This window comes from Bolinopsis microptera, chromosome 1 (assembly GCF_026151205.1).
Source record: "Bolinopsis microptera isolate Bmic1 chromosome 1, MBARI_Bmic_1.0, whole genome shotgun sequence".
NCBI classification, from domain to species: Eukaryota; Metazoa; Ctenophora; class Tentaculata; order Lobata; family Bolinopsidae; genus Bolinopsis; species Bolinopsis microptera.
This window is the reverse complement of record NC_087072.1, coordinates 25,267,814-25,281,232: the sequence shown is the minus strand read 5'-3', so window position 1 is coordinate 25,281,232 and position 13,419 is coordinate 25,267,814. Positions and strand designations below refer to the sequence as shown.

The window sequence follows — 13,419 nt, the reverse complement described above, 5'->3', positions numbered from 1 at the left end:
TCAGTTTGAGATACTTATATTGTTGAACTTGAAGAATTCTTGTCGTGTTTGCGTAATGGCTTAGTAATACAAAAATCGGAATTAGGAATGCAAAGCAAGGTTGGATTATTATTCTCAATTATTTATGTTTTGAGATAAACAAATAAAACCATCGGCTACTTTCTAAAACTGTATTTGTGCTATCTATATAAGTATATGCTATAGTTTGAAATACGAAGAGGAGAATAATCAGTAAAAGAGTAATATAGTATGCCTGTGCAATATCGAAATACTCTGAAAGTTCAAAAATATTGTCCCCAAAACATATAATATTGTTCGATTCCCACTGCAGAGCTGATTGATTATTTGAAGTTTTTTTGGTAAATAAATCTGTTGATATAAGTTTAAGTTGGTATATCCTGCATCAAGTTGCTTTGCCTTTGTAACCAATAACTTTATCTCTGAAAATAAAACAATGTGTTACATTTAACTGATTTTAAACGACAATTTGGAATCAAAGCGGGCGGCGGCTCATTCATTTCTTATTAAACTTTGTTTTTAAATAGATCATTTGTACTTATTTTAAAAACTATAAAATTAGAATCTAAAGCTTAATAAGATCAGCAGTCAGCGGTAAATCTTTAAATGGAACTGGCGAAGAAGATAAGCAAAGTTTTTTATCCCACTGAAATGAAACTTCAAGTGACCCCCCCCCCCCCCCCCCCCCCTCATTCACATACAGTCGCGTCTCTAAACAGCAAACAGCATAATTATAAAGAATGTAATATGCTTTACTTGAATAGCTTCAAGTTAACTACAGGAGCTGTGTATCTAACGTTTAGCCAGCGAAATGAATCTACGAAGGGGCATGGAGGGGCTGGTCGAACCCTCAACCTTTCTATTACAAACAGTGTGATCCGTCACTCACTATTATTATTAACTAATACAACAAATACAAAGTACAAGTATCTCAAATACTACATGTACCAGTATTCCAAACAAAAATGAGAAATGTCAGTAATAATCCTTCCGAGCAGCTTGAGCTCAGGAGTAACTACTGACATTTAGCCTAAAAGTAATACGAAAATGTTGGATTCAATATTAGCAATTAGTGATTGGCTGGACACCAGCACTCTGTGATTGGCTGGTCGACCTTGTTGATATCAGTCTAAGATCCTCTATTGGATGCTTTGAAGACAAGTGGTACGTCCAAAAGAACGGAGTGCCTACAGGTGGAAGTCTGTGTGTGCAGTTGGCCAACATAACTGTATTTTATGTAATGAACAAATGCGTTTACAGTAACACTGACATGATGAAGAGAGTCAGGACTGTAAGACGGTACATTGACGATGGTGCAGGTTTCTTCTACAGCACTGAAAGGAAATTTGACCAGTGGATTTCCGATGTAAACAAATCCTTGAAAGAATATGGGCTACTCATTGATGAATCCCAATGGAAGGAAGTTGGCACACCTGTGGCTTTTCTTGATATCGAGTTTTGTTTCGACCCTGAGGGAAACTTACAAACTGACCTTCATGTCAAGGAAACAGATTCAAGAAGCTATCTACACTTTAGCAGTGCACATCCAAACCACATTTATAGTGGAATAGTTTACAGCCAGTGCATCAGGCTCAGAAGAATAATCAACTCGCAAGAACGACTGGAAACCAGATTGAGTGAATTAAGCCAAGCATTCAAGGCAGCTGCATATCCCTCAAAAATGGTGAACAACATCAGCAAAAAAGTTCTCAACTCAGAAAGAAACCTTGAACGAAGACCTCCCAAAGACAACACACTGAAGCCAGAGATCCTGCCAATAAGGGTTGTCTCAACCTACGGAAGTGACTCTGATATCGTCACCACAGTGATTAAGTATGAGGAGAACTTAAAGAAGACCAGAAGTTTTTGTAACCTGAGTGACTCAAAACAACAAAGTAACACCCTTGAAGAAAAGAAGAATGGCAAGTTCTTCCAGTTTGTCAAGAAAACAGGAAGCAACCTCAAAAGCCGGTTGGTTAAGGTGAAAGAAATAGCTCTGGGGAATAAGCATGGTCAAACAAGGCCGTGTAGAAAGAAGAACTGTGCAACGTGTGAGTCTATTGATAGTGCTACACAAATCAGCATCAATGGGAAACGGGTAAAACCAGCACCAGGTACATGCATCACTTACAACATCATATATTTGATCAGATGTAAACTGTGTGAGAAACCATACGTAGGCAAATCCACCAGAATGCTACGGGTAAGGTTTGGCGAACACAGAAGAGCATTCTACAAGATCATCAGTGGGCAAAAGGTTGACACGGATGATGACTCAAACTGTGTAGGACTCCACCTCCATATAGAGCATGGATTGTCTCAGAAGGAAAATTTTAACAATAGTGTTTCAGTGTGTATCCTAGAAAATTCAAGTCCTAGTAGTTTAGATGTAAAGGAGCACCGATATATACATGCCTTAAAGTCCCTTCGCCCCTCTGGAATGAATAGTACAAACCCTTTCAAGATACCTTTACTGCATAATTAATTTTTATTTTTTCCGAGGGGCTTTCCATAAATTATTTTTTTAAATACTTGGTCCATTTATTGATGTTTCATTTATCACAGCAGTTTCCTTTTAAGAGTTTGAGTTTATATTTAGAAACTAACCATACTATCTTTTAGATTTATGTCACTTATGATGGCTCCGGCTGAAAGTACTATGACTCATTTCATTTAAAAGATCGTAGTTTCATTGCTTCTGAAGTAGCTATCAGTTCGCCGGTCATTGTTGGGTATAATACTCTTGTGATTAGCAATTAGTAGTCAAACATAACATTAACACATAATGAGATGAGAGGTTCTGATATGATGTTATTACTTATTGACATTAGAAGCTTCAAACACAACACATGTAACAAGTTTACGTACACGGAGTATGGAAAAATGAAACTTGGTTTACATATGACACAGACACAAAACGATGAATGTTTTATTACAGTGGCACGAGATTTTCTCCCTTTCAGTTTTCGTTTGTTTGGTTGGAAGAAAAAAGCTCCTCCGCGGATATCTAGCACAACATCTTCACTATCTTTATCTGATAAATTTCAACAAAAGTTTAACCTCTACAATAATAACCGCGATCATATTTATAAAGACTACAATTACAAAAAGACTACAATTACAAAAAGACTACAATTACAAAAACCACTTCGACACTATTACTAACATCAGACTAACTACCCTATCAACCTCTGCCTTAAAGAAGAGTCTAACACTAAGCTAGTGGCTGACAGGGCAGTGATAGCGAAACAATGTGTACTTTTTAACGAAGTGTTGAGGTCACCGGATTCTGCTGCCCGCCTCGCTCGAGCACGCGAACGCCCCCCTTTCGTCAGTTTTCGTTTGTTAGGTTGAAAGAAAAACCCTCCTCCGCCTCGAGCTTCTAGTTCAATCTCTTCAGCTGGAGAATTGACAAATTCTTAAATTTAATGTATGGCTCCCGGCTTAGAAAATGTTGTCTAATTAGAGCTGTTCTGTTTTTATGTTTAAAAAAACTCTGCTTTTGTTGAACACATTACAGCATAATTACAGCACATTACATACTCTCAGCTTACAAAACTGTGGAAAATTTAGGCTACTAAGGTAGTGTCTGCAGTTCCTTATGACAGCCTTGAGAACACTTGCTATATATTATATATAATATATATTATTACATACAATTTAGTGATTTTTTTAAACTGCTGAAATTGGGAAATCCCACTGCGGCTTTGTCATTACCCTTGAACACATTCACAATTCATGAGAAAAACATGTCTATTTTAGGTTTAGTAGACTATCCTTGGTATGCTGTCCGTGTTGATCAGCAACGAAGAAGAAACCTGAAGTTTCGCCATATCAGACGGTAATATAGTGCTACAGTTGTGACTATAGTTAGTATTATTATAACATTTTCACGTAAACATGTTTGTCAACTTATCGGTCGAACACGTCAACAAGTACAAATGTATACATGTATATCGTTTGCGATTTCCAGGTTCACATTCCTCAGTACACAGACATTATCAGACAAGATTGAAAATGAAGCGACACTTCTTATGAAGGACGTTATTAAAGAGAATAGCAGAAAAAAGTCAGATTGGCTATCATGGTGTATTCCAGCAGAGTTCGAATCCTTTCTATCCTCGTCGAACTAATGATGCCTTGCACGAGATTGTTAGAAAGATAAAGTATGTAAAAAGCCTGTACCCAGAAAAACAACGGTCGAAGAAGAGGTTAGTGCTTTAGAATAGGGAAAACCAGTTTCGATTTAAAACCATAAAAAAGGTGGCTCACATTAACCTCTAAAATAATGTGCGACTTAATTCGCCACCATCAAAAGACAATTTGTTCTTCTTTCGAGGACGTTTTCTACGACCATCATCTGGAACAAAAAAGAAACCATCTTGCCCTGTTGGCGGTCTAGTATCTTTGCCACCCTTTTTATACATATATTCTGGAAAAGGGAAATAAAAGTATGTATTATGACAATAAGATCCGAGTAATCGTATGGTTGATAGTGTAGGAATAACACTAACAGTTTTAGCGAAACTTACCAGCTCCCTTTTCTTCGAGGGCAATTATATTTTCCAACCTTTCTTCTAACTCTGTCATATCTTCGTTATCTCTGTTTTCTAACTCTAAATCTAGAATCACCTCATCCTCCTCCCTCTTCTCCAGCACCACAACCTCGTTATCCTCCGCTAAATCTGAGTCTAATGAGCGGGCATCTGAATGAAGAGAACTTTGTAATGATGTTATTGACATATTGTTACTGATTTTAGTTTCGATACATCAAACTTACATAAATAGTAAATACTAAGTAGTAAACAATTCTTAGGGGTCGTTCACATATTACGTTATCAGCTGAGGGGGGGGGGGGGGGGGGGGGGTTCCGAATGATTACACTAGTGTAATTTTGACACAATAGCTATGTGTAGAACTGATTACGCAGGGGGGGGGGGGGTAAAAATGTTCCAAAAATGATTACGTAATATGTGAATTGTGAACGACCCCTTATCGTTGCATACCGGGCCATTTAAATTAAATTTAAAAAGACAAATTACTTACAACACAGAGAAATTAGGGCCAAAAACCTGAAATAATTTGTTAAATATTTTTGATTGAGAGAAAAGTAATTTGTGCAATGGTACTGAGAGTTTAATATAACGAATTCAGAGTTCAGTTTTACTTTTAGTTATGCATTTAGACAATAACGCAGCTAGCTTGAAAAAGTATTGAGGCTTACCCGATGAAAACTGTTTTACTGTGACGATCACCAATCATTTTTGAAATCTTCTGCAGAAAGTATTAGTAAAGTAGTAACGATTAAATATTATTTATTTAAAAATCATTGATTTTATTCCACAGTATTTATTGAAAGTTGTAAAACCAATCGATATTTTAGATTCAAACCCTCCGTGATCATAGGTTAAAGAGTAAGACCGGCTAACTGTAAGTCTGTGATTCATTATGTACATTGTACAATGATCTTTTGTTACCAATTATCTTTGACTTTCCACATCAATGAGATTAGTTACAAATAGTTCGTATAAATTAAGCATCAATTGCTACTCATTTGAGTTCATTAAAAATTTGAAAACAAATCACAAAAAATTGCGGAATGCGGCGCGACCGATAATATTACACATTTACTAAAGTCCAAACCTAGAAATCATGCAAGTAATACACAACTGCTCATCTTTATTCACACACAAGAATAAAGATGAGGAACCCCATGAACGGAGAACTAATTAAGCGACTCATTTAAGGGGTTGTTAATGATTGTAATAGGCCTAACCAGGCCCCGCGGCCCAACGGGGTTGTTGCTCTCAGGTAGTGGCGTGGACGGTTATTAACGGCTATTAAAGTGCAACTAAACGAACTTCACTCAAAATAAAACACCGTTATAATTTGGGTTAAAGGTCAATCAAGTCTTTGATGGACGATTTGATCAATGATCAACCTTTAATTCGCCGTTTACTTCATTATCATGATGATAATCAACTTAATTATTTGGTGGCCGAATCATTCAGCCACAAAGCTATTAGGTGAATTCACTAATTCAGTTGGAACCCGAAATTTATAATGTAACAGGTCAATTTTAATTCAGTCTTAAAATCTGTGATCTGATTCAATGGACCAAAAAAAATTTAAGACTAACATTCCATAAGTTATAATTACAACAACGTTTGGAATTTAGAATAACGTTAGATTTGATCGAAAACAAAATTTTCAGTATTCTAAAATCAAAATCCTCTCAGCTGCAAATGAAGACGAAGCTGAACTGCAAACTAGAAAGTGGCCTTATTGAGTGACTTTATAAATGGTTGGCTTTGCAATAGTGATGGGCACGGTCTGCATCAGATAGGTCGGACAACCAACCAAACAAAGAGAAGTAGCATTATTCCTTGTATCGGCGAGTGTCTGGCTCGCTTTGTTCCGATACAAGAGAACAGATCAATGTTATTTCGATATTCTACCGGATTCCATCACAGGGAAATTTGTTCAAGAATGTCAGATGGGGATTTAAGACAATGGTTGAAATTTCCCAATCCCTTCGCATTTGTTTACTACATCCTGTGGTGATTCTGAAGAAGGGGTGGTAGACGGAAAGAAATTGAAGTACTAGTATTTCTTAGGGCGTGCCACTTGCCACTTCCTGGAAAAACGTACCACTTCCTGGAAATACGTACCACTTCCTGGAAAAACGTACCACTTCCTGGAAAAACGTACCACTTCCTGGAAATACGTACCACGTACGCACGCGCACAAAGCGAGTTTTATGTCTCCCCTTTTCAATGTCAAGACTTACAATACAAGACGTTGCTCTCCAGTAATTGAGTCGAAAGTGGCCTTTCAGACTCGATCAAATGAAAATCAAAACCGTGGACTGGTCTAAAAACTCTTTGTTAGATTTTAGCTGCATAGTAGATGCGCCACCACCAAGATTGGGACATGATTTCTTGTCAATTAAAAACTAGACGTATCCTAATTTATGACTATAGGACATCCATCAGAAAGTTCATATGGTATCTATTGTGAATTGTATGTGTCACATGTGACACATACAATCAGTTACTGGGCCGCGCTCAGCCTGTCATTCCGCCGAATCTCTATTCGTACTATATGTTAATGAACATGATAGCCTGAGGTCCCCAGGTAAACAATCAGTAAACATTCGTTAAGATTTGTAATCAATTATTGTCTAGAATCCAGCCAAACTCTGGTTTGAGTACCTTATCGGACCTTATTTGGACGGACATTACCTGAACGGACATAATTATGAACGGACATTAATATGAACGCTAGAAGGCAATCAAAACCATCAAAAATCCGAATTTTTTCTTTTTTTTTTACGTTTTTTAAATATTAGCAAATGATTTTTAAATCCATTTTTCATACAGTAACTGTAAGCAAGAAAAGCAATCTTTAATCAGTGAAAATGTTAAAATATGTGTACATGATCATTATTTAATATCACATGTCTTCTTCATCAAATTGGTTTTCGTGCAGGGAGATATATCCCGGTTTGTTCTCTACTTTATCGAGATGGGTGGTATGGTAGAAGGTATCGTAGCTGACATAAGCCACCGAAAGTCGCCTATACCAAGTGGGGGCTGGAGATAAAGCTTAAGCTGTACTTTAGGCATTCAAGTATCTCTCTAGTAGAGCAGTTGGGATCGTTCATTGCTCGGTATGACTACGAGTTGGACAGACAATCAGTTGTAAGAGAAAATGTGGAGGTAGAAGAATTGCGGAAGATCAACTTCAAGATAGTGATCATGCAATAATGTGATATTTACAATTCAGATTGTTAAAATTTATATTTAATAATATTATTAAATTTTACCTTGTTTTTATTGATTCAACGATATAGTTTAGTCTAATGATAGCTATTGAAATTGACTGACATTAAAAAGTTGTCATATTCTGGACAAAAAGTTCGAAATGGAAAAATTTAAAAAAAATTCAACGGACTTTAACTTGGACGGACTTTATTTGAAAGGACATTAAAGTGAACGCTAGGGCCTCCAGCGTTCAAGTAATGTCCGTCCAAATAAGGTCCGATAAGGTAATATCCCAGTTCATTTTGTAACGGAGTTTTATATTAACAGGAAACGATGTAACAGCTAGTCGATATATTTTAATTTTGCCATGGGGTGGCAAGTCCCCATACATCGTGGTCCGGTAGTTTCATTGCGTCCTAATATATGAACAATTTCTAAGTCGGACTTACAAACAATATTTTCAATTTTGTCATCAATGTATGGTTGGAAACTATAAACTGGAAACACTGATCCTTTTCAGTACGTCATTACTCAATACTCTCCAGTCTTAATGTAAGTAGACACTACGCAATAACACATCATTATCAAGGATACATGTTTTCAGGAATTTTTATGAAGAAAAGTGAACGATTTGAGAGCTACAGCACCTGATCACTTATCAGGAGATATTGAACTTAACTGCAGCATTTGCAACAGCCGAAGTATTTCGGTTCGCTCACGACTGGTTATGCTTGTGGATTGTTTCTATTTTGTATTTGTGTCCTGATTACAACAATCTACTATATAACTTTACCATTTGTATGAGAATCCACTGTTTCTGTGCATGTAAAATGATGGAAATTATTAAAGTACACAATGACATAAGGGACTGGGAGTGAAATGATATTTTAACAACCAATTTAAGTGAATACCGAGCTCGATATTGTTCATTAAGGGGGGGGGGGGGGGGGGGGGGGGGGGGGGGGGGGGGGGGGGGGGGGGGGGGGGGGGGGGGGGGGGGGGGGGTTCAGCCTGATTTTTTTGTGAAACTTGGTTTCGAGATAGCAGTTGACCAACAAACTACGACTGGTGACTGAACTTTTGAGGGGGTCCCGGACCCCAACCGCCAAACGGTGCCCGCGGGGCAGCCACGCCCATATTTGGTCCAAATTAGGCCCAATTTAACCAAATACCCTGAACATGCCCAAAATCCAGATTTTAGGTGCTTTACTTGTAGCTAGTGGTCCTCTGAACTCGTATATGAATTTTCATCAAGATTGGACAAAAATGACTGAGTTATGAGCCAAAAACCATATGACCATATTTGGGCATACGCACCAAATTTGATCGATTTTGGCCCATAAATTGGTCAAATATCAATATTTTTGAATGAAACCAACTTTATATGGAAGGTAAGCCTATACTACACATTCTCTATGATTATCAGCTCAATATCTACCTAACTGTGGATTCTGTGTTCAAATAATTGCAAAAAATGAACAAAATCGCCCATATCTCAGTTCGCGATATTTGCAAAACTGACTTCGCTCAAAACAATAGAACTCAATAGGGTTTCAATATTTTTTCATGAAATTTTCAGAATCAACGTAGAATCGCCTCATGACCTTAAGTTTTGTATTGGAATTTTGAGTTAGGCCTTTAAAAAAATTTGGCGGCCAAATTCTGAAAAATGCCCGGCAAATTTCAGAATTTGGCCGCCAAATTTTTTAAAAGGCCTAACTCAAAATTCCAATACAAAACTTAAGGTCATGAGGCGATTCTACGTCGATTCTGAAAATTTCATGAAAAAATATTGAAACCCTATTGAGTTCTATTGTTTTGAGCGAAGTCAGTTTTGCAAATATCGCGAACTGAGATATGGGCGATTTTGTTCATTTTTTGCAATTATTTGAACACAGAATCCACAGTTAGGTAGATATTGAGCTGATAATCATAGAGAATGTGTAGTATAGGCTTACCTTTCATATAAAGTTAGTTTCATTCAAAAATATTGATATTTGATCAATTTATGGGCCAAAATCGATCAAATTTGGTGCGTATGCCCAAATATGGTCATATGGTTTTTGGCTCATAACTCAGTCATTTTTTGTCCAATCTTGATGAAAATTCATATACGAGTTCAGGGGATCACTAGCTACAAGTAAAGCACCTAAAATCTGGACTTTGGGCATGTTCAGGGTATTTGGCTAAATTGGGCCTAATTTGGACCAAATATGGGCGTGGCTGCCCCGCGGGCACCGTTTGGCGGTTGGGGTCCGGGACCCCCTCAAAAGTTCGGTCACCGGTCCTAGTTTGTTGGTCAACTACTATCTCGAAACCAAGGTTCACAAAAAAATCAGGGTGAACCCCCCGCCTTAATACATGGCAAGTTAGGGCGACGGAGTTGTATTTATAGAAGCAATATAATATGATATAAAATCAATCAGGCTGAGCTGAAAGATCCATTAAGGCCATCCATGTGATTACTCAATACTTATAGTTATATATGCCATGACGGGACTCCAACAAAATCGAATAAATTTATTATATATATACAGCAAAAGTCGCGTCGACCGCATTTCATTTATTGATTTGAATTCTATCTGATATGTGTCAATGCCGAATGGTTTATTGAGGTTAGCATTTCAACACGTGATATCAATAACGGATTGATCTATTAGCAAACCCTCATTTTAAGTGAAAACGGCAGGTTACGGCAATTTTCATGTCAGCACGTATCAAAGTTGACATATTCATTATCGATATAGTTTCCTATCGCATCGATTCATTTTCTCGTATTGAAGGAGGAGATGATCATTGATCAATAAACTTCAACTTCAAGTATAACATGCTTCAAGTTATTATATTTTCAATATCCTCGTGATTGCGAAATTTTGGATAAATTTTAGTTTCAACTGTTGTTAGCGTCATTATTGCTGTTCAGGGCAAATAGAGATCAATTAGCTTTAAATTCGAATAATGGAATCCTTTCAAAATCAAGCATCACAAGATTAGAAGCACTTTAAAATGATATTAGCCGAATCGTTAACAGCAAATTAATGTTTTACATTTTCGATCCATATGTTTGCTTGAAAGTACAGTGAAATTTTTGACCCCGGACCAAACATAATATTAATAATAATAATTACCGTTAGAAAGGAAAATTTTCCAAAGTTTAAAAAGTTTGGAATCTAAAGAGTCTGTAACATATAGTTGGCCGGAATAATTTGGTCGGAATTATAATAATAATATCGGAAGTTCTTTGTCGGGGGTTAGTCCAGTCCATGAAGATGAATAAGGAAACGTCAAACCACGTGATACTGATATATTAATACAGTGTAGTGCGCAAATTCCGCACAAAATTAAAATCATGAAAAAATGCTTAAATTTTGTACTGTCGACAAATCTGTGCTTAAATTGCACGTGCAGTCAGTGTTTATGATGTTGTGGCACTCACCCTACCTACATCGAGGTTACGCCAAAGACGTTTATATAATGAGGTCCCTCTGGTGTAGGACACGATGTATGTTTCGAAATCAGCATCGAAAAATACATCGAATAATGCTATTTTCACATTCTCACTGAGCATTGCTCAGGGCCCTTCTGTGAAAAATTAACAATCTTTGGTGAGTGATTTAGTGGGACCGCAATTCAGTACGTATATTGTATAAGTTTAGAATTACCCTCATAGAAATTAGAAGGGCACGATGGCTGCATGGCTACTTGAGTTGGAGATGGACAATAACAAAGGTACTGCACATGTTTGAGACAGTAACTTTCTAACATTAGTCTTAGATTACAATAACAATACATTATCATGTATTGTATACAACTACAAGCTAAAATGCAATGCCTGTAAACTACAATATTATGTGATTGTACCTATATAATTACAATGTATCTAATTGTGAATAAAGTGACTCGATTTCAATCTGTTAAGGCATTACGACTCTAAATATATCACCTTCTTTTGTTATTTTATCAATCATCGATAATTAATAGTATTAAAATGTCCTTTCCTGATTTCTAAATGTTTACTTTCTTTTGTCTTTCCAGTGTTTTTGATGTCACGTCATGAAAAATGTTTGACCCTAAACATGGCCATAGTTATGGGCATTGCATGTAATGTGATCGATCTTAATCTTATCTCATTGCACACAGCAGTACCAAGTACTTAAATCTGATAGAGCGCATAACGGTCGATGGTGCAGCGAAAAATTGTGCGGTATTAGGGCAACAGTGCGACTCCGCACCCTTTTCTAAAGCTCGAAAATCATTTCAATTATTCTTAAAAACGATTTCTAATAAATGACATTTCTGGTGCAAATTATTTTCATCCCAATGGCCGATCAAGACTGCTTCTGATAGAGATTATACTTTAGAGTACAATCAAACATCGCATGTGACATTGTATTAGTTATCTTTATAATTCGCGAAATCATAGTGTTTGTAAAATTGTAGTGTTTTAAACTAATTACAACACTACAAATCTATTACATTTATTGAGAATTATGTAACGTAACGTGATGGAAATATTTTAAACGGGCATATCCTGTCCAAACCCAGGATGCACAACATGAAGAATTCGTTGTAACTTCGTTTGAAAAGCATTAATTAATAGTTTACTCCTTATTATCTTCTTATCCTAACTTTGCAGATTCTGATGATTATGAAGTCAAGTTCAAATTTTTCTATCGACTTCCTGTTAAGTAGCAGTACTGCTACTAGCGGTAGTAAATCAGGTGAAGTTACACGAACGGAAATGGCAACAAACCCTTTAGCTCCAATTGAGAGAGATTCTCGAGGGTCGTCTTATCCACAGCAATATGACCTGGTTAGTTTTCTGTGTCAATCATATTCAATCCATGGATCACATCACTAATTATAAGTCACTAATTAGTGACGTGATCTGACCCCTCTTGGGGGCCGGATCAGTTTTCTGACCCAAGGTCTCCCAGTGGGTTAGTTGGTCGAAATGGGGTTTTTTAATCGTTTGATCAGATCCATGAGTACTCAAGTTCAACATTTGTCAAGTACAATGGCGCCGTGTGGGCGTGTGGGCCAGTGGCTGAACTCTAAGTATAGTAGTAGTACTACTACTACTATATCAGTTTTAATTGTATTGTAAATGTATCTCCATTCTAGCTAATAGTATTAGTAATTGACTATTTATGCATCATAATTCTATATTTCTATAAGTATAAGCCTTGTCCTTCAGCGAGAAAACGAACATATAGGATTTACTGGTTTCGATGAGAAGACTGCAAATGAGTTCACAATTCCAGGTATTTCCCCAAACTATTTATCACCGTCTAGATATACTGTGCAGGTACTGTTATAATAGTAGTATGACATGTATGATGTAGTTTACATCCCCTTATAGTTATATTCAATAGGGTTAAATATAACATATTGCTTTATAACGTTTCATTTTGGATACAGTGCAGAAGATCAAAGGAAGATCAAATTATCAATAATCTGCATTTTGTACTGTTTATATATGGATTAATTAGTCCCTATTTTTACTCTATCGGCATAAATACTTTGTAAAACTCAGGATGCGACAATCAGGAGATTCCGCCGCTAGGAAGTTATCTCACTACAAATCAGATGATGTTAATGTACCCAGCCACACGGTTTAACGGACATCATCACG

The 13,419-nt window shown here is 36.8% G+C and overlaps 2 protein-coding genes across 4 annotated transcripts in view; both read right to left on the bottom strand.

Moving 5' to 3' along the window:
- The window catches only part of LOC134826129 (uncharacterized), a 365,739-nt gene extending 353,643 nt beyond the window's left edge, over nucleotides 1-12,096 (bottom strand). For all 3 annotated transcript variants that reach the window (XM_063838412.1, XM_063838411.1, XM_063838413.1), the window contains exon 1: nucleotides 12,087-12,096. The gene's annotated coding sequence lies outside the window, so the exon portion shown is untranslated. The remainder of the gene's footprint in view (nucleotides 1-12,086) is intronic.
- Nucleotides 183-5,280, bottom strand: LOC134826155 (uncharacterized). The gene is made up of 6 exons (XM_063838460.1): nucleotides 5,243-5,280; nucleotides 5,065-5,090; nucleotides 4,551-4,724; nucleotides 3,278-3,418; nucleotides 2,955-3,052; nucleotides 183-440 (listed from the first exon to the last, which is right to left on the bottom strand). The coding sequence occupies exons 1-6, from the start codon at nucleotides 5,278-5,280 to the stop codon at nucleotides 435-437; spliced, it is 483 nt and encodes a 160-aa protein (XP_063694530.1). The 3' UTR covers nucleotides 183-434.
- Nucleotides 12,097-13,419: the final 1,323 nt, after the last annotated feature.